Below are 21,269 nucleotides of genomic sequence, written 5' to 3'. Positions count from 1 at the left end.
TGTGGTAGAGTAGAAAGAACACTAGAGTCAGAAGACCTGGATCCTCCTCCCCACCTGGCTCCTTCCTCCCAGGCTGGGCCGCCTGGAGAACTCATTTCCCTTTCCAAGCCTGTCTCCTCATCTACCTGTTTGGTTGGGAAGATCACACAGGGTGATGTTTGAAACCGCCATCTGAAGAAATACAAAATTCTCCAAAACTGAGGGGAAATGTATTTCCTAACCTCTCTGGACTTTTCCCACTTTGTCCTGTTCCCTTAGCCCCATTTCCCTCCACACATATCCCATCCATGGTTCGAGAAACAATGGAGGACTGGTGACCACTTGCTAGAGGTCTGTGAGATCCTGCAAAGGTGATGTCAGCCCATCTGCATCTGGCACCTCATTTTTATGATGGGGATGATACTTACCTCAGAGAGTGGCTGGTGACATTAAGTAGGATAAAGCGGCTTTGGTACAGCAGCCAGCATATAGAGGGTGTTCCAAGCATCAGCCAATTTCAGCCTCCGAACACCAACTATGCAGGCAGCTCTGCTTCCTAGAACTCTGTTCTTTTTGAAGGGATCACTGAATGAGTGATCTTCAACTGGAAATGAAAATAAGCTGCCACCTGAGGGCTTCGTCCTTCTACAGGCCTCTTCAGATGAGGATTTTTGACACTGTGATGTGAGTGTTCCTTTGTGGGGTGGCAGAGAGCAGCTGTCAGGTTGGACACATCCTAGAAAAACCCTCTGTCCCATCTAGATCTTACTCTAGGCAAAGACGGCACCCTGTGGCAGACATGGCCTACGCCCGCCCTCCACAGAGCTGCTGCCTCACTCTGCCTTTGAGACCAAGGCATTCAGAGAGGGACCAGCAAGAACTGTGGAGCGGAGGTGTGAAAGTGCATGCTGTATTCCAAATATACAGAATTAATTGGAATGTTGAAGGCACACAGAAGACCAGGAACACGCTGGAAAAACAAAGCTGGCAAGGTTAGGTTCAGAAGGTGAAAATGTTTTTCCTATACTAGGGGAAGCTATTAAAAATTCTAATTGTTATTTTTTTTTGTGTGTGTATGGTACTAGGGATTGAACCCAGGGGACTGAACCCAGGGGTGTTCCACCACTGGGCTATTTTTCCTGTCCTTTTTATTCCTTATTTTGAAACAGGGGCTTGCTAGCTTGCTCAGGCTGGCCTCAAATTTGTGATCTTCCTGCCTCAACTTCCCAAGCAACTGGGATTACAGGCACCACACACAGCTGAAAGTTCTTAAGTAAGAGGAGATGACATGATCAGATCATGTGCTTCAGAAAGAAGGCAGGATGAGGAACGAACTGTAGGCAGGACACACAGACAGACAGCAGCTGTCCCGGGCCCAGCCAAGGGTGAAAGAGCCTAATGAAGATGGCCTGAGAGGAGGCAGAGGAAGGAGCTCCTTGGAGAGGGTTCTGAGTATGTCCAAGAGACTTGTGTCTGTGTATGTCAGAAATAAGGCCCAGAACTGGGAAAACTTCTGGTTTCACATTTGGGACCTCAGGCTTATGATGGTATTGGCCAAAGGATCTGGAAGCTGAACCAGACCATGTCATCTAGAAAATGTAATAGTGAAGGAAGACAAACCTGGGAACGACTAACACTCTGCCACGAATTTTACAGAATATGCTTATATTCAATCCAGAGACAGACAGGCCTGATTCTATGATCTGGGTCTGAGATTACAACTCAATGGGGACACCAGGTTCTGAACAAAGGGAATTCTAACAGAATAATTTCAAATCATTCTGGTAAACAGTACACATAAAGTCAGAAATCTGATTGTACTTCATTTTTTCTTTCTAAGCCAAACAAAAACAACAAAGAATGCTAAGTAATGACAGATTTGGTTCTCACGTGTGTGGTACTGTTTTCAGAAAGAGAGTGAACACTGGTATGAACAGTTCATTGGATTGAAGCCTTATGATAATAATCAATGTGAGAAAGTCTTCAACCCAGGAGAGACCTAAATGCACTTCTAGTGGGATACTTTGGACAGAAAACCTTGGAGCAAGTTAACATTTTGTTTTAATCAGAGTCTAGCCCTTCTGGAGAATGGGTTGATTATAAGTGGGCCTTCAAAAATAGTAACTTACTCTTACAATAAGGGAAATAATTCAAGTTATTATCCAGTATGTACAGGAGTTAAACAAGTACTATTAGTACAATTAGATGTATAGAACACCAAATCCTAAAAATAAAAGGTACTAGAATGGAATGAAATTGTTGCCTTTATTTTCTCAGAAGAAGGTCATTATAATGGGCTAATATTCCCCCTTCCCCCAAATGACCATAAATTCCACATATGGCCATTGTATCCTCATATAATGGGGCTCACATGACCTTGCCTTCCTTGAATTCCCCAGGCCCATTCCAGGATATCAGAACAAGAGCGTTGCCCTCCACTGTGTGGCGAACTTGCAGGGGCACATGCCTGGAGTGCTGGCTTTGTGGCTGGGTTCAGCAATACAGGCTGGAAATAACAATGTGGGAAACATTTCCAGGATGAATGAATGATTTCCCCCCAATGAAAGGAGAGCTAAATTCAGAACAAGCTGAGGCCTACTATGATTCCTAGAGATACCATCAGCCTTATTACAATCAGAGGCAGGAGGAACACAGGCCCAGCCTGGGAAAGAGTAGAGTCTGAAGAGTGAGAGGGAGGCAGGAACTGCGTGGCTGCCATCCCTGTGGCCCCACTTTGTGCCAGCAGTGATCACTGCATCCCTCTTCAAAGCTGGACCTGAGCTGGGCATGGTGGCACACACCTGTAATCCCAGCAGCTGAGGAGGCTGAGACAGGAGAATCATGAGTTCAAAGCCAGCCTCAACAAAAGCCAGGTGCTAAGCAACTCAGTGAGACCCTGTCTCTAAATAAAATGCAAACAGGGCTAGGGATATAGCTTGGTGGTCTAGTGTCCCCGAGTTCAATTTCTGCTACCCTCACCCCTCCAAAAAAAAAGTTGGACCTGACATCCACACTCTGTGCCAAGAAGAATACACCTGCAAATAACTCATCTTCATATAATTGGGAGAGTGGGGAGGTGAGGACACTCTACTCAGACTCTGCTTCCAGATTCTTCAGTAATGAGAACAAAGCTTGCATTGGAAAAGCAAGGCTTAATAAATGCAGAACAAAGCTCCTGATAGGAGGGTTGATAAAAAGAGCATATCAAGGCGCTTCAAATGAGTTCAAGTGTCCAGTTGCAAACTAATTACATCCTGAAAGAGTGTGTAGATTGCTTCTGCTAATAATGTGTAGGAAATCACAGAGAATGGAAATGGAATCAGAAGACTGGAGATAAGAAAATGTCCCAATTTCAAAATGAGAAAGAAAACCTGAGACTGTTATACTTGATGTTGACCCTTGGTAAAAACTTAGAAGAAATTATTCAGATACCATGGGGCTATTTAGAAAAGATAAATAACATCATTAGGTACCCGTAGGAGGTCTCTAAGAAAAAGCCAGGGCAGGCTAACCTCATTTCACTTTTTCCGCAGGGTTTCTGGGTTGATAGATCGATTGGAGAGGCTACAAACATGTTGTATCTTGGCTTTAGCCTTTCCTGATAACCTTGAGAAAAGTTATATAAATGTAGGTGATAAGGAGGCATGACCTTATGAGTTGACTGATGGTTCATCAAATTGCAGGATTACTGATATGTATATTCATGTCAGCCTGCTGTGATTTTCAGGGGCATGTCATAGAGCCCTGTCCTCTGACCTTTAGAATACCTCAACAATAATTTATATTAAATCTTTAGATGACAAAAATTGAGAAAAGCAAAAATACATAATTTTTCTCAAAAAATGGAATATAAATTTAGAGTTACATCAATAGGCAAGAACAATGAGACCAAAAGCAATAAGGAGGAACAACACATGGATAAGTATAAAATAAGTAGGTCAAAAAACGTAACGCTCAGTTCAAGGCTAACCTTGGCATCTTTTGTTTGAGAAAAGACCTGCACGTGTGTTTGGTGGGGGAGTGGGATTTTCACCAAGTCATGTGTTAAACGTAAATTAACTCTACCATCAAGGCTGCTGGAAAAAATTAAAACACTCCTGCGTCCTGTTAACCGAATTTTGGTGTCCTGAATAAGCAAGGTAATCACCCCCAGCTGCCAAAGTACCTTTGGAGTTCTGGGTGCCATGTTTCAAATGGGACACTAAGAAAAGAAGAATGTGCCTGTGGAGGTGGACTAGTAGGACTAAAGTCACACTCAGAGAGCAAAGGGAGGTGTTTCAATCTGAAAAAGGTCCTGCGCTTGAGATGCCCACTTATAAATATTTTAAACGACATTTCTTGGATGAGACTGAATTCACTCTCTGAAGGCACAAGTAGAACAAACAGTTAAGAAGTCAGAGGGCTGATCTATTTTAATGTAGGAAATAACTACTGGGTTCAGAGCTGTCCTTCAGTGTCATGAACTGCCTCCTACAACAGTGAGTGTCCAAGGGAAGGCTGGAGTTCCTGACTGTCAGAGGGTGCAGAGGGACACAGAGATCGGACCAAGCAGAGCCAAAGTCCTTTCCAACTTTAAGAATGCCTTTAGGTCTCTCTTTCACCTTTAGCTAACTAGGAATAGGTCACACCTCTGGGTTTGAAATAGTTCCCCTAGACCCTACTCTGCACCATCTTTTTATTTTTTTTTAACTTTATTTTTTTAAGTGGTGCTAAGGATCAAACTCAGTACCTCGCATGTGCTAGGCAAGTGCTCTACCTCTGAGCCACAACCCCAGCCCTACTCTGTACCATCTTATTCTATATCTCACCCCAGGGGTAATTTTAAATGGCGCGAATGCAATTTGGGATGAATCCCTTTTCAAAGAAACAGTCACAGGTTAAATATTAGATGAACTGGGAATATGATTCTGTAAAGCCTTCTAACAAAGCAGAAAACAAAGCATGCTAAAACAAGTCAAAACAAAGCCTTCCAGTACTACTGGATATAAAGTTTTCTATTTGGGGAAATTAAATGATGAGAACCAGTAGCAGCAGACGAGCACCACCTCCGGTAGCAGCTCATTTATGAATCACACAAAATCACTGGTTCTTCAGGGTCACATTTTTAAAAAGCACCCTTCTTTTTTAAATGAGACCCAACACTGAATACAAAGCAATAAATAGACAACTGAATTATCTTAGGTCTTTATAAAAAAATCAAGACACATCTGTCCCAGAATCATGCAAGAACTTTTGAACAACTGCCTCATGAGAGCTAATTACTTCTTATGTATCTGTTAAATATAGATGGCAATTCTTATTTAATATACTGCTAATCTACCCACCGTCGGGGCCCTGACATAGGACGGAGGTGGTGGGGGGGGTTAATGCAGGTGGTTATTTCTTTTCCAGATACGTTGAGTTACTATATTAGTAACTAACTTTAATGGCACAAAAATCTCAACAGCGAGATGTACATTTCCCAGTAGCATTTTCTAAAATGAACCAAAAATATGACACTGTATCTAATTAAGGCCCTCCTAATTCGAGTGCCTCCTACTTGAGAACCAAGTTTGGTAAGAGAAATAAAAAATATAAATAGAGTCAGTGCTTTTTCTAGAGGATCACTAATATGAAATATACATGAAACATTCAGTGGTAGGGAATTTAGTACATAGTCTAAAGTACCTGAACGTGGGCACTAACAGAAAGAGTCCCAGGAACTTAAGAAAAAAAGTAAATACACAAATGAGTAAATAAAACCAGGAAAAAGGGAAGGGAAAAATACTTAATACCTGTACGCCAAAAAAATTAAATATCCTTTACCTACAGTATAACTAAAGACTTGTTCAACAGTCCCAGGGAAACTGCATTCTGTTTCTGGAAATAAAACCATGGAAACCAATATCAGCAAGGGCACTTTCTTTTTCTTTCTTTCTTTTTTTTTTAAACATGTTATCATTTTTTAATACCTTTATTTTATTTTTTTTATATGTATGTGGTGCTGGGGAGCAAACCCAGTGCCTCACATATGCTCAGCTCCACCACTGAGCCACAACCCCAGCCCAAGGACACTTTCTTCACAGTGCTCAGAGGTCTCTTCACCTACCTGATTAACCACTCACAGTCTCAAACGCTGATTATTAATAATTAAACTGTTTAAAGGACCTAGGTGATATTGACTCATCCACAACTACAATTCCAGAGGGCAACTGAATCTCAAGCAAGTCAGTTAGCCAGGTGTCCCACAGCTAGTGAAAGCCAAAGTCAGCATTCAAAAGCAGGCAGATAGGTGAAGAGAAGAGCTGTGCTCCAAGCCAGGATACTATGCTTTACTGAGGCTAAAAGGATAGACCTTATACTACCCTGCATTTTGGGAGGGTTTCTAGGAAAGCAGTCAGCTTACAGCCATGTACACCATCAAGTAACAAACTCGAGGGCTATGGAGCTAGAGTTGATATGAATGAGGTAGAAAATGGACGGTGATGAATGGCAACTCACACTCTATACAGGGGAGATGGTGGGGAGTAATGGGGATGGTGGTAACTGACAGCTTCATGCCCCAAATAAAGAGGATGGCCACTTCTTCACTCCTGTTGATTGCATCCTTAGGGAGTGTGTGGCAGAGTGTGCCCACTCTGCCACACACTCCCTAAGTTTTTAAGTTTTTCAAAAAGGTGGACTGGGTAGACAAGAAATGTACAAATTTTATGGACTGGTTTTGAAATGCATTTGCTCCTCCTATGACCCCCTTAAAAACCAAATAGAACAATCACTTGGCAGCACATGGTCCACCAGTGACTGACCTCTACTATGTCATTAAAGGAAGACACAGCCATCACTCTGGAATCAGAGGCCCAGCTTTAAGTCTCCAAAGTCATCCTTGGGCCTTCTCAGAATTACAACAGCCCCCAGACTCATTCTGCGAGAATGAACAAAATGCCTGTTAAATATCCAGGCACATCTGGTCAGAGAAACAGATGTTATACTCTCCTGAGACAAAAGAAAAAAAAAAAAAAGCTAGAAGAATGTGCATGCAGAGTGATACTCTCTCCTCAGTAATAATTTCCTTACACCAGGGGCTGATAAAATAAGGTGTAATAATCCAAACTTCCCGTCTATGGGAAATCTAGAAGCAGAGCTGGGGGTGAGCAGAAACTTGGCAGACAGTTTCTTGGTTTCTTGGTTTACATGAGGAAGTCTTTATGTTCACTCTGGGCAAAGACTGGATTTGTGGGATTGCCATCACTCCCCTTTGTCGGTGAACAGCAGATCCAAACTCACTGTCATGGGGCTGACCCTTGGTGGCAAATTCAGAATTCTTAAAGGGGATTTTGTTTTGTTTTGTTTTGTTTTTAATTTCAGGAAAATACTAAAAACAGAGCATGAACCCTAAGAGATCTGGGTGGGCAAAAGGGGCAAGAAATTCTGACCCTTTTCACAGAGGTTTTCTCCTACCCATTCCCCTTCACCATTTCTGAGAACTCCTTACAGCCAAGAAAATCTTACCAATAAAACCTCAGGGTGGAAAGTTTATTACTTTTTTGTTCCTGAATTTTTATAACAAGTTCTCCCTTCTTAGTATCATGCGTGTACCAAAACCACAATGAAAGACTAAAATCACAATTTACTTATTTGTGTTAAACACATCCAGGTGTACAGAGAAACACCTAGGTTAATATCAAAAATCTCTGGTAACTAAAAACTGAATAATACCACTATGAAATTTAGAAACCAAATCATCTGTTTGGTTTCCTATGTTTCAACAGAAATGAGATGCTATCTTCAAATGAAAACACCGTCACATGATTATCAAGTGAAAACCAAATCAATTAACCAACATCAGTTAACCAAAATGCAGCCTAACTAGTTTGCCTACTGTATAGGGCTGATGGACACCTTAAAATGTCTGTTTTGGTTTTCAAATAATTATTCATTGTTTAAAATGACCCGGGAAGTGTCCAGTGATATTCCCACAGCTCATATCCAGAAGTTCCATGAAAAAGAGTGAATGTGCTGAAATATCAGGCTGACTAAGTAGAATCACGAAGATGACAACTCAAAGAAGTGCTCAGAAACCCAAGGGTGAGAAGGACAGAGAGAACAGTACTTCAAGGAAACATCGATATGGTTTTCAACAGTGCCTTAGACTTGACATATTTACTTTAAATACATGAGGATTCTCCTTTCTCTAACAAGTCAACCTCCAAAGTGACTTCACTCTATCATCCCAACCCCTCTGACAGCAACGGTATCATTTCCGAGGTCCTTAAAGGATCCTTTTTCCAGTTTAAATTTAAGATTCTGTTATCTAAACTCATTTCCTATCTAAACTCATTAATAATACATGGTGAAACATCGTACCACATAGCAATAGTGGCCATCCGACATGGCACAAAGTGACTCACACCTTTGGAGAGAAAGCCATGAAACACACAGACAGACCTTTCAACCCACATATGCAGCTTCATGAATCTGGCTTAGGCAGTGTCACCAGTGCTGCTGGCGGATGATGATGGTGGAGGTGAAGGAGTGAAGCACTCACCTGTCTTTGTAGTTTATCACAGTATCAATGATGGCATTCATCTGCTTTGTCAGTTTGGGGGGGTTTGGGGAGAGTTTCTCAGCTGGAGGGCGGCCTCTTCTCTTCTTAGCCTTTTCTACATCTTCCTTTGCCGGATCTTTTTCCACGTTTCTTCGTCTTTTTCTCTTCTTAAGCCGCACTTCCTCTTCCATTTCTTCCAAATTTCCGTCTTCGATGGCCTATTAATCAGAAACAAAAGGAGAGATACTCAAGACAGGAAAATAATCCAGACCAGTTACATACATTTATTTAAGATATACATATACACATGTGTATATATGTGTGTATATATATATACACACACACACATATACATACACACTGTGTGTATGTATATCTTGAATAAATAAAATAAGATGAAACTAGCAAAAAAATAGAAGTTTACAGTAATCAATGAAGGAAGAAGAAAAAAACCACCACCACCATATTGGATAAATGCATCTTTAAACCAAGTCTGTTTCATAAGCAAAATATGTTGAAGGCCTGAGACACTCATGGTAAAGATCTGACAAAAAATTAAAACATCTATACATTCAAGTGCCTGAAGACCACTGAATCCACATGAAATTTTAGCTCAATATGAGAAAAAAAGACTCTCATTGTCTCATTACAGTAAGGAGGAAAGGTAAACAAACAAGGAGGGGTGGGTGAAGAAACAAAATTCCCCTAAGAATACACCCATACAATCAGACAAGCTTTGACCTTTTCTTCTGTAAGGTTTTACATCAATTTAGTCATGATTCACAACATAAAATCAAAATTCTATCCAGAGTTTGTTCTAACGTAGCAATTAGTAAACAAGGGAACGGGAAGTACAAAGCCACATTCCTTGGTAAACACACTTAAATCACCCGATAAAGAAAGAACACACACACTCACAAACAACAAACACTTTTTTTCCAATTACCTGCAAACGCTTGCTTTAAACCAGAGCCAGCAGCACTAATGCAGAGAGATAATAAAATAGCTATAAAAACAACCAGGTATAAAAGAAACCTGTTCATAAAGGGCTAAAAGATCCATGTGACAGACCCAGAAGTTTAAACTTTTTTTTTTTTTTCCTGGTAAGTCTCAAAACTTAAGAAGAAAAATACAGGGGAAAAAATGGGAGGGGGGAGAAGAACACAAAAACACACAGAGAGATAAAAGAAAATCTGATCATAGAAAAAGAAATTTTCTAAAAAAATCTTCAAATTACATTTTGAGATTGCTTTCTCACACAAAATAACTGATGTTGTTATTTGTTCCTCCTGCCTCTCAATATTGCCTCCAGTATGCAAATGCTAATCAATCCTTTCTCGTAGCTGAAAGAGCTCTAATCATAAGGCAATTACCTTCATTTCTCCACAGCACCAAACATGGCTAATATTTATGATCATGTGAGTATAACAATCAATATAAAGAGTGATTACAGCTCAGACATAATTTCTTTCACTTATGTACAATGCCTCCTGCAAAAAGAAAGGTTTTGTGAAGAAAACCTGGTACAGAACACAAAACAACCTGGCATGTTAAAAATGCCACTGGGATTAAAAAAATGTTTCCTATGCATCCTCCAAATGTGCAAATCCATAGAAGCAACATGCACACAGACAGAATCCTCAGGGACAGCCTGAGCCTAGGCCTTAATAATCAAAAGACAATTTCCATCACGATCCTACAGTGTTCAGATAACCAGTATGAAGGAGGCGAGAGCTGATGAGTTATGAGGAAAAAGAAAAAGAAAGGAGGAAAAAAAAAAAAAAAGCTCCACATTATTTCATTAATATTCATTTGCCTAAAAAGCAGGACACCCACTATACAGCTAAACACACTGCAGCTAAGCGAAGACTGAGAAAAGGAAATTGTCCCGCATATCTTGGAGGCTGAACATGCTAATAATAAATACAGCATGCAAGGCTGTCAACAGTTAATGGTATTGCTCTCCTCAAGCACCCAGTCGCACACAGAAATACGGAGAACACCGGCTTCTGATGTGTTACACACCTACACATGCCTGGGATGTACTTCTACTGAATCTTCAAGACGGCAACGAAAAAGGATATTTACCTTACCACTATCAGCAGGCCGGCTATCGGAAATCACAGTTAGTGGGGATAAAATTAACAAGCCAGCAAAGCAGCGAGCTGCTAGTCTCTTCATCAGCTGATCAGGAAAAAAAAGAGAGCTGGGAAAGGCTATGTTTTCATATACAAGTAATTTTATTTTACTGAAAATTTAATACTGAAAGGATTGTGGATACTCAAATCTGCTGTTTCATTCTACCTACTACAAGGCCCGAAGCCTTCCTCCTTCAGCCTGTTTTAATATTGACAACTACTTATCATATTTTTTTCCCCCTTATTATTCCAGGCAGCAGAATTAGAGATTTTAGCTCAGGTGGTTTCTGATTCTCGCTCGAATTTTAGCAATTAAGCCAATAAGAAAACAAATTAATATTCAAATTTTATTTTAAAAATAGAAACAAGGTATGCTTTCTTTTTGTATTTTATACCTCATTCTTGTGCTTTTTTTAAAAAAAAATATGCTGCATGGTTTGGGAGCAGTCAAACAATTTTTAAAACAGAAGACAATTTTTTTTTTCATTAGATGCATGTAAGTAAAAGCAATGTGCATGTTCTCAGGTTCAAATATTTTAAAACAATGTTATTCTTCTCTTTAAAGAAAATCCCGAGCAACTGTGATACTTCACTTTCAGTTTCATGCTGTAAAATTTTTCATTGTTTTTCTTTTCAGTGGGATAAAGGAAGAGGGGCAAGTTGTGAACAGACTATTTTACTCTCACCCCCTTTAATTGTGGAAAAAAAAAAAAAAGGAACAAAGCATAAGCTTGTGATATTTGGACTTTTAAATCTAGAAATCAGTGAGTAGCTAAGAAGCTAAAACAAATTAAATTGCAAACAGAACTAGTGAAAGATGTTTATTACAATTGCTAATACGTGCAGATTGTTATTAAATCTAGGTCCTGGAATGACAAGGAAACACACAAAGTACTGACCATTATTCCCCTTAAATTAAGGCTTTATGCAGGAATGCAGAGAGCTACAAAACACCTTCCCTCCTCCCTCCCCAAAGACCCCAACCACATCCATATGCAGTGCGTCAGGCTCTGATGGCTGAGGGTCTCTTTCTAATGGAAATCAATTCACTACATATTTCCCAATGCTTTTCGCACTTAAAGGGTAGAGTAAGATTTCTCCTGCTTGTCAGGAAAATTCTTCATGGAGATAAACTGTTCTTTTGTTTTAAGAGATTATTTATTAAACTAGCTCAACTGACTCAACTCAGCGCTGGAGGGGGGGGGGCACAAGAGAAAAAAAAACAAAACAAAACAAAAAAAAAACTTGCTACACAATGCTAAAAGTACTACCCCATAAAAGAATTCCCTTCCAAACCTTTTACCAGCACAATAATGAAATAAATCACAGAAGCAAACCCCCAGTTTCCGACTGGTGACGTGTTGCGCAAGAGTGCGAGCCCTAATTCAACATACAGAAGGCTCCCATGCCGAACTGCCTCTAGATTTAATGAAGTGAATAGGAAGGAAGTCGGGGAAAAAAAGTGTACAAATAAGAAATTAACACTTTCCTTCCCTACCTAAACGGTGTGCTACAACTACAGCGAAGTTTGGTGAGGCACCTCTTTCCTTAAAGGCACACTGCACCCATTTGGCTCCGGATGTCACGAAAAAAAGCCCCATATGGTGATAAAAAAAATCCCCAGCCAAGTTAAAAGAGTTAAGCATATTTCAGCCAGCGTTTTCCTGAATGAAGCTGGAAATTACTCCTTCCTCCACTGGATGGCAACCTTTATTCCCCCCCCTTTCTTTCTCTCTCTCTCTCTCTCTTCTTTCTTTCAATTTTGCTTAAAAGAAAAAGGCATTTTCATGACACAAGGATGTGCAAGAGCAAGATGCAGACTGGCTCCCTCTTCAATTAGTGCTTAAGAAAGCAGCATGGGGGTTCTGACATGCAGGAGACAGTCGCGCAGGATTTAGCTGCTTTCTAGAGGAAGCACTTTGCAGCTTGCAAAGCACATGGCAGACCGGGGGAATCGGCCACACGTGGTTCCAGTCGTGGACCTCTGTCATCATGACACACACCAACTACATCTTTTATTAAATGATGGAAGGTCCAGAAAGTAGGCATTGTGCTTGTTCTCAGCCCCGCTGGGGTAATGAGGTGCTATTATATGTGACTTCACAATGCCACAGCAGAAGGGACAAGCACACAAAAAGCCACAAGCCAACTCTGGCGCATTGTTTCCATCTCTGCATCTCCAAGTCCACCAAGCAGCTCAGCACAGCCTTCACAGCAGAACACACCACCTTAAAAAACATCTAAAGGAGCCATTCTAAAGATATTCAGACAATACACAGGAAATTCCTTCCATGTTTAATGGGAAGATCAGTATTCCAATTCAGATATTTAAATATCACAATTGTTACTGCCCAATGACAGTGACATTTCTCCCTGGGGGCGGTGGGGGTTCTTCCTCTCTTAGAAATTCTACTGAGGACCCCAAGATGCCGCAGGGGTGGGAGCAGGTTCGAGAAACCAAGGAAACTGGTTTCTAAAGACAATTACTTCATAGGAGAGCTTTCTGAGGACAAGCGCTGATCAGCAAAACCTCCCTCAAGCCCTGCTGAGACCTTGCAAGACAGTAAAAGGTAATGACCCTCCAAACTGGAAGAGAAATCATAAACAAAAAAGGTAGAACTTTAAAGAAAATTTAAACTACCATGTATGAGGAATGTTCTCATAATAGGAATATTAAATAACAACAACAGACACAAAGCTCTCCCTCAAAGATGCCCCACCACCTTAGTCACTTAGGGTAAAACCAACTGCAGATCTTTTGGATGCAGAATTTCATACTTAGGGTTTTGATTAATGATAGTTGTTTTTTTTTTTTTTTTTTTTTTTTTTAGTTTGTTTGTTTCTTAATTATTACCATCTTTGAAAGTAGCCTGTTAGAAATGAATGCATAAAGGAATGTAGTTCAGTGGTAGAGTACTTGCCTAACATGCAGAAAGTCCTGAGTGGACACCCAGCACCACACAATACAAAATGTATGCACAAAATTGAATTCCCTAAAATGAAATAAGGCGGAGCCAAAACGACAAATAGTGTATGATCCCATTCAAAAGAGAAAGGAGGACAGTGATTGGCGGGGTAGAGGGATGGGGAGTTAATGTTCAATGAGTAGAACTTCAGTTTGGGACAATGAAAAAGTCCTTGAAATGGACCACACAACAATATGAATGCACTTAATGTTACTGAAAGGTACACATAAAAATGGCTAAAACAGTACATTTTATATTATATGTGTCTTACCAGAAGGAACAAAGTCTCTAAATCAATCAAATTTTCCAAATATTAAGGAAAAAAACAAAACAAAACAACCACAGGTTTGTACATGTTCCTACCACCTCAAATGCTTGCTTGCACGCAACACTAGTGACATCTGGGTAGCTTTCCCTGGGAATGTAAAACTTTCAGCATTTCAACAGGTGGCACGTTCAATCTTGTCCAGGTTAATGACTAGCAAGCAGTCCATTCAAAATCTCCACTTAATGATGTAAGAAAATACAGGACATACCTATTTACAAATTTTATACTTTAACATGTTTCAAATATTCAGATGAGTTGATATGAAGGCTGTTTTAACATATGACCCCCCACCCACCCACTGCCATGCAAAAAAACTGGTGATATATTCATTTAACCAGACCGCCCATTCACTTCTTATTTCACTCATTTGTCAAGTTGAATACCAATCTTACTGCTAGCTCCCTCTCAGTTGGACTGACATGTAGGATGCTGGCCATGGACAAATCAAACTGAGCCTCGATGAAGTGAATTTCTGGTACAGTAAGTTTTTCAGGTTTTTTTTAAAATTGTTTTTGTTCAATAACCTCAGATCACTTTAAAAGAAAGAAAGAAAGAAAGGAAGGAAGGAAGGAAGGAAGGAAGGAAGGAAGGAAGGAAGGAAGGAAGGAAGGAAGGAAGGAAGGAAGGAAGGAAGGAAGGAAGAAGCAAACTTCTCTCTTTGTACCTATAGAAGCTACATAAAGAAACTGGGGACTAGTGTAGAGGGTTGAGGGGAACAAGAAGAGTCACAGCTTATATATTTCAGACAAGGTAAATTAGTACAATATTTCAAGAAAAGCAATTTGGAGTTTAGAAGAAGACAATGAGTTAAGGGAGCATAAAAATTATTATATGCAATGCAATCAACTAAGAACTCATTTGTACCTTTTGAGCGGTTCTAAGCTTAGTATTCTGTTCAGGGAATGACTTTTAGATTTAGTAGAGGGTAGCCCCCAACACATCTGGTCTTGAAGACCCTACCAAATACAAACATAAATAAAGGATTGATACTGTTCTTACCAGTTAGGCACATGTTATATCCAGCTCCCTTGGGTGGAAAAAAAAGAACCTGAGAGAAATCTGCAAGCCTGCAGGAGGCTTAGAGAAACAGCAAAGAATTTCAAGAAACACGTTTCAGCTTTCTCATTCCGAGACCACTTGTCCGGTTACTCTCAATTCACAAGAGCCAGAACTCCACCCACTTGGCTCTTGAGCAGGGCCAATTCTGTACTTCGAGGTTCTCAGTACATTAAAACAATGGAGAAATGCCAAGAGAGGGTTAACAAATTGTGGTATAATTCTAATGTTTACTATGAGCAACTTAATGCTTCTTAAGTCAGACAGGTAAAATAAAATACAATGACTAAGATTATGAATTAATTTGGTGATCATGTCCAAAGGCATAGTGGAGCTTGAGTCAAAAAATAGATCTCTTCTAGGCTTCCCTCTCTTAGGCCATCCACGAGGTACTGATCCCTGATCCCAGGTAACATGCTATCACAATAAATTCTTTGGTCTATGTACCCATTATGGTTAAGAGCATAAAATTAATGTCAGGGTGGTAAAAGGGGCCCTTTGGGCTTGAGGCAGATGCAAAGAATGTTCATGGATAGCTCCCAAAATGAGGGGTAGGATGGGTGCAGGGGGACACACATGAATGAAGCAATACTAGAAATCAAAAGCAGATTAGTTTGAGGCTCTTTGATGATACAATCTCAACCACAGTTAAGTCTGGGATTGAACCCAGGGCCTTCACATGGTAGGCAAGTGATCTACCACTGAGCTACATACCCAGGGCTCTTAATAAATCTGCAAATACTTATTATTGATACTTCTGCTTCTACTGCTACGAATGCGACCACCACTGCCATCAGCACCAGTGGTTAAAACATACTGTTTGCTGGCTTGCCAGGAATGCAGGGCTTTATGCTCTTGTACTCCTTTAGTCCTCACAGCAATCCTATGAAGTAGGCACAATTAATCTCCCTTCACAGAGGAGGAAACCGAGGCACACAGCAGTGCACCATCTTGCTACAGAACATTCAAAAGTAGCCGACTTGGCATTTGAACTCTGGGAGTTGGGCTGATAAACCACACCCTTAACCAGGTGGTTGTTTTACTTTACAGCACACAACAGTTTTGTTTTTCATCAAAGGCTAAGGTATATTTTGCTAGGTTCAGGTGAATACTGCAAGTAAAAACAACATGGTCCATCCCAGAAAGACTCCTGGCAAAGATCACACGTGTGCACACCCATGCACAATCCTTACTTTGCATGGAGTGTGGCACCATAAAAACAACCAAGCAAGGTGATACTGTCTAAAGCCATTTTAATAATCAGTAGGGAAATTATGATTGTTTCATGATCTTTAAACAACTTATGTCAAAACTTATTAAACATTGACTTATTGTCGGTTACACCTGTATAGGGAAAACGAACATTTACTTAGTACACTAATTTAATGTATCAAACGCTGAATGGTAAAATGTTTTATAATTTTATAATCATTTTAAAAAAATGATTGAGAGCATTTTGGATAGCTCTTGCCTCCTCCTCTTCAAATAACTTATGACACGAAGCAAATCTTTTCTATGCCTTGGCAAACCGCCATACTTCCAAGTTTACATCGGCTTCCAGTATTTCATCCTCTGCTCTTTCAATGTTATGAAATATCTCACAATTCCTTTAATGTGAAGGAACTTTTGGCCAGTGCCACTTCTTTTGGGACATCTTAAACTTTTTCCATCAAAATCCCTGGCTAAATATCTAGTCTCCCCTTTACGGCCACTTTGCAATCTTACATCTTCTTCCTTCACATAAGTTCTCAACAGGTTGCTTTCAAAAGATCTATTTCATCAGCCTTAAAAACTGGATGATCATCATAAACCTGCCTGCACTAATCCTCAGACTCTGGGTGCAGATTTCACAGAGGCATCCTTGCTTGAACTAGTGGTGTCACCAGAGAGTCTAACAGTAACCCTTTCATGTTGACACTGAAATAAAGAGGGCAGTCTTTACAGGTAGTAAAAAGTTCCTCTATAGTCTCCATGTAATTATCATTTTCTTTCAATAAGGCAACTAACTTCCACAATTTTGCCTGAATTCTACCTAAACTCACTGGGATTATATTATTATGGTCTTCAATCTAAAGTAGAAGTAAATACTCAATTTCAACCATAAGTGGCTTTCTGTTCCTAGTAAAATTTAATCTAAAATACCCTGAGTTGACTTTACCTTGTTTTTGACATTCAGCAGACTTTTTCCAGGTGCCTGAATTGAAGCTCCACTCAGGCCCAGGTCCTGTGTTGTCTTTACTTTGCTGCAGCCATTTTCAAATGTCATAATAAAACCAACCACATGTCTTGTCGTGCATTATTGCTTCTTGTTTCATTACTGCACTCCCACCTTTGGTGACCAATTCCCTCTCCTGATGAGCTATTTTTTAAGATGTCCCTTAGGTTTGTCACTGGAAGACAAGGAGGCAACACAACTACACACCTTGCTGTCTGTGGCTAGACTAACAGATGTTCAGATTAATTACTGGCACATTTTGAAAGAAGTGATGTGACTGGTCACTGGCCATAATATGCACCTGTTTTATAGTGATTTGTGAACTGAAGAACTAGCAGTAAAGCCTAGACTTTATGTAAAATGAATCATAATTGCTATACCATGTTGTTATGTGCTAAATTGTGTCCCTCCAAAATACTATGTTGAGGTTCCAACCCCTATCAACTCATAATGTGACTGTATTTCCAGCAAGAGAAATTAAGGTATAAAATGAGCTGCCATGACTGTTGATCTTCTAAGAAAAGGAGAATAGGATTCAAGGGCACATGGAATATTGACCATGTTTAAAGGAGGCTATACTGCAAGCAAAGGAGATAGGCCCCAGAGAAAACCATTTCTGCTGACACCCTGATCTCAAGACTTTCAGCCTCCAGATCTGTTGGAAAATAAATTCCTATTGCCTAAGCCACCAGTCTGTGGCATTCTGTCATGGCAACTCTAACTAACAATACATATGGTAATTAAAACTTGTTAGAGAACTGGTGATTATGTCACAGTAATGGAAATTTGTAGTAGTGGAATGGTGTAAAGCAAGCTGCCTAGATGCAGGTATGCACCTCTCTGAATAAGTGACAGCAGACTTTGTTTTTCATGCCATCCTAAAATGCAAGGGAAACTGCTCTACCCACAACACCTATTGCCTGGGCAGCCACGTTCTAAATCAGGCGACTTCTCCCTGTTCTGTGAGAATGGCTGCGTGCTTTCAGAGTGACCTGACTCTAGACTTGTGTGGGGCCTAATAGGAGGTCATTCTATAAACAGAGAGTGATTGGCTGAGCCAGTCCGTTCACTTCATTTAGGGATCTGAACTATAGGTGTGAAAAAAATATGCTTGGATGGTGTGGGTGTTGAAGCACAATAAAGGTCATGAGCATCTAGGCTAAAGATATCATAGGTAGAATGCATGAATAAACAGAGGACAACAGGGGCAGGCAACAAATACACTACATGAAGAAACAAGAGAGTAGCTGGACACATGGAAGCTCAAATTGCACCCCAATACACATTTAGCTCAGCTATGTGCAGATACAAGAATACATACAGATGTGTGTATATATATATATATATATATATATATATATATGTACATATATACATATTCCTATGTCACTAGGGTGTCAGTAGTAGAGTGCTAACTCCAGTTGAAGATGAGAATACAACTTAAAAATGTACAATAAATTTCTTGTCTAGTTTGCATGCAGTTCTAAATATGTTTAAGATTGTCAAATATGATTATCCTTTCTACTCTACTTAATAAAGCTAAAATTTCAAAACAAAACTGAGACTTACTTAGCTAAGAGCTATATGCACATGGCAAACAAAACCTACTATGCAATAAATTTTAAAGTGAATCTTTAAAAAACCAAGAAATTACAGCAGAGATAAATATGACCTGGTTTTACTAATAAACACGGTTCTATTCTGGCTTCACAAGGCTTCCATAGCTTTTTTGTATCTTAAGTCAGGACTAATAGTTTTGCTGGGAATCCACAGCTAAAGTTGAGAAGGATGGGGTGGCAGAGAATTGATGCAAAGAGACAGAGTTCATTGATGCCCAGCCAATGATTTGCACAAATAGATGAGCAAAGGAACTGGCTCACTGGCGGTTGCAAACATATGTAGAAAACAACCCCTAAAATGCATTGCAGAAAAGGAATAACTAGAAAGAATTTTAAAGACTGTACACTTGTTACTAAATCTGAAGGAAGTCAAGAGGCTCCATCATCGATCTCCCCTGAGGACCCTACCTCTGACAAATACCTGCCTTGTCTGGGCCTTTGTGCTTTTTATGGCTTGATTCAAATACCAACAGGTATTTTTGTTCCCAAATGAGTTGATGCATGAGCAACTACATATTTTAATCAAATATCACAATGAAATATAATTGTAAGAAGAGAGAAGGCTCTCATTTCTACAAGCAGTGAGTACTAAGACTAAAAAAGCTGAAGCATGGTGGCACACACCTGTAATCCCAGCCACTCAGGAGGCTGAGACAGGAGGATTGCAAGTTTGATACCAGCAAGATCTTGACTTAAAATTAAAAATAAAAGGACTGGGGATATAGCTCAGGGATACACTGCTTGTCCAGCATATGTGAATTCTTGAGTTCAACATCTACTACCAAAAACAAACAAGCCAAAAACACTCCAAAAAGGTATGTTTCGTTTCTTTTCTTTTTTTTTAAAGCTGTTTCTTTTTTTCTTTTCTTTTTTTTTTTTTTTTTGAGAGAGAGAGAATTTTTTTTTTAATATTTATTTTTTAGTTTTCGGCAGACACAACATCTTTGTTTGTATGTGGTACTGAGGATCGAACCTGGGCCGCATGCATGCCAGGCGAGCGCGCTACCGCTTGAGCCACATCCCCAGCCCAAAGGTATGTTTCTTTAAAAAAAAAAAAAAAATCCAACAGCACTGTTGAGTCTGGCAAGAGCTGAACTGTTATAATTTGGGAAGAGTCTGCACTCAGCGTGCTTTGTTAGTATCAAATTCTCATCAACTCTAAAAACACCCAAACTGGAGATCCTAAGTGACAGTTAAGGTTTTAGTTGTACTTTTTGGAATGGTGAAGATCACAAGGAAGGTCAACTTTGCTCTTTGTCACCTGGTCCATTTCCTCCTTTATATTAGCTTGATTCTGTATTTTTCTAACGTTCCATTAGTCAGATCTTAACTACTTCCTACTTCAGGTTACTGCTCTATCCAAATTCCTGTCTTCCACAGTACTATGATTCCAAGTCTGTCTGTCTATCTGAAATCTAGAGATTGCCAGGACCTGGTCTTACTCAGTATGATTTGCCATTAGCTAGGGTCGGATGTGTGGAATCTCAGAATTCCAGGTTGAAACCCTAACCCTAAGGTGGCAGTGTTAGAAGATGGGACACATGGGAGGTGATTAGATCATGAGGGCAGAGATTTCATGAGGGCGATCAGTGTCCTTATAAAATAGGCTCCAGAAGGCTCCCTCGCCCCTACCATGAGAGGGCAGAGCAAGGAGCTCCATATGAACATGTGGCATTACCAGACAGGTTACCCAGTCTAGGGGCTGGGGATACAGTTCAACTGGTAGAGTGTTTGCTTTGCTTGCACAAGACTCTGGGTTCAATCCTAGCAACACACACACACACACACACACACACACATTACCCAGTCTAAGATATTTTGTTACAGCGGCCCAGACTAAGATGTTGGCTATGTGAATACTCTGCAAGGAACAGGAACACATGTGCAACTGTGCAATGCCCCACCATAATCCCCTCTTTTGTGATCATTCTCCCCTCTCACCTGAACGTCCTTCCCAACCTCTGAACCTGTGCACGTCCTGTCCTATACATGCTTCAAGATCAGCTCCCATTCCCCACCGCCACCCCCCCCCCAATGCCTTAGAATCCTCCCCAGGTGCACCAGATCATTTTGACAATTTTCTGACAGAGGCTTTCCTTTTTTTCTCAGCTCCCCTACAGCAGCACCCAGCAGAGACATGGGGATAGGAGATTAGATACCATAAATACAGTTGAAAACAAAAGCAACTTTTACACAGGGTTCCCTGGGAAAACTGCTGTATTTATTTACTGATCACTGAGCATGGATTCAAGTGTATTGGTTCTAGATATTTCTATGTGATTAGTCAAACTCTAGCATCAAACTGTCTTTTCCCTGCATCACCCTTTCTTGCCTTCCCTCTGCTGTCCAGCTACAAATCACCTCCACCGATGATTCTACTTTCTGGCCACACAGTACAATTCCTGAGCACCCACAAAAGCACTCATTTGTTCAAGTTACCAAAA

The 21,269-nt window shown here is 40.2% G+C and overlaps 1 protein-coding gene across 10 annotated transcripts in view; it reads right to left on the bottom strand.

The window, feature by feature from the left end:
- Positions 1-21,269, bottom strand: part of Smarca2 (SWI/SNF related, matrix associated, actin dependent regulator of chromatin, subfamily a, member 2) — a 166,292-nt gene that overhangs the window by 18,286 nt on the left and 126,737 nt on the right. For 8 of the 10 annotated variants that reach the window (XM_046459484.2, XM_046459489.2, XM_046459491.2 and 5 more), the window contains one exon: positions 8,504-8,721. In XM_046459484.2, coding sequence (XP_046315440.1) covers positions 8,504-8,721 — 218 coding nt within the window. Of the gene's footprint in view, positions 1-6; positions 5,839-8,503; positions 8,722-10,591; positions 10,688-11,937; positions 12,044-21,269 lie in introns of those variants that run through there. The other 2 variants (XM_046459494.2, XM_058584031.1) reach the window with 2 other exon arrangements.

The sequence above is a fragment of the Marmota monax genome, unplaced genomic scaffold (genome assembly GCF_021218885.2).
Source record: "Marmota monax isolate L192 unplaced genomic scaffold, Marmota_monax_Labrador192_F-V1.1 WCK01_AAM20220418_F8-fsc00059, whole genome shotgun sequence".
NCBI classification, from domain to species: domain Eukaryota; kingdom Metazoa; phylum Chordata; class Mammalia; order Rodentia; family Sciuridae; genus Marmota; species Marmota monax.
Note: the sequence above shows the minus strand (reverse complement) of the source record. Positions and strands in the feature narration are given on the sequence as shown.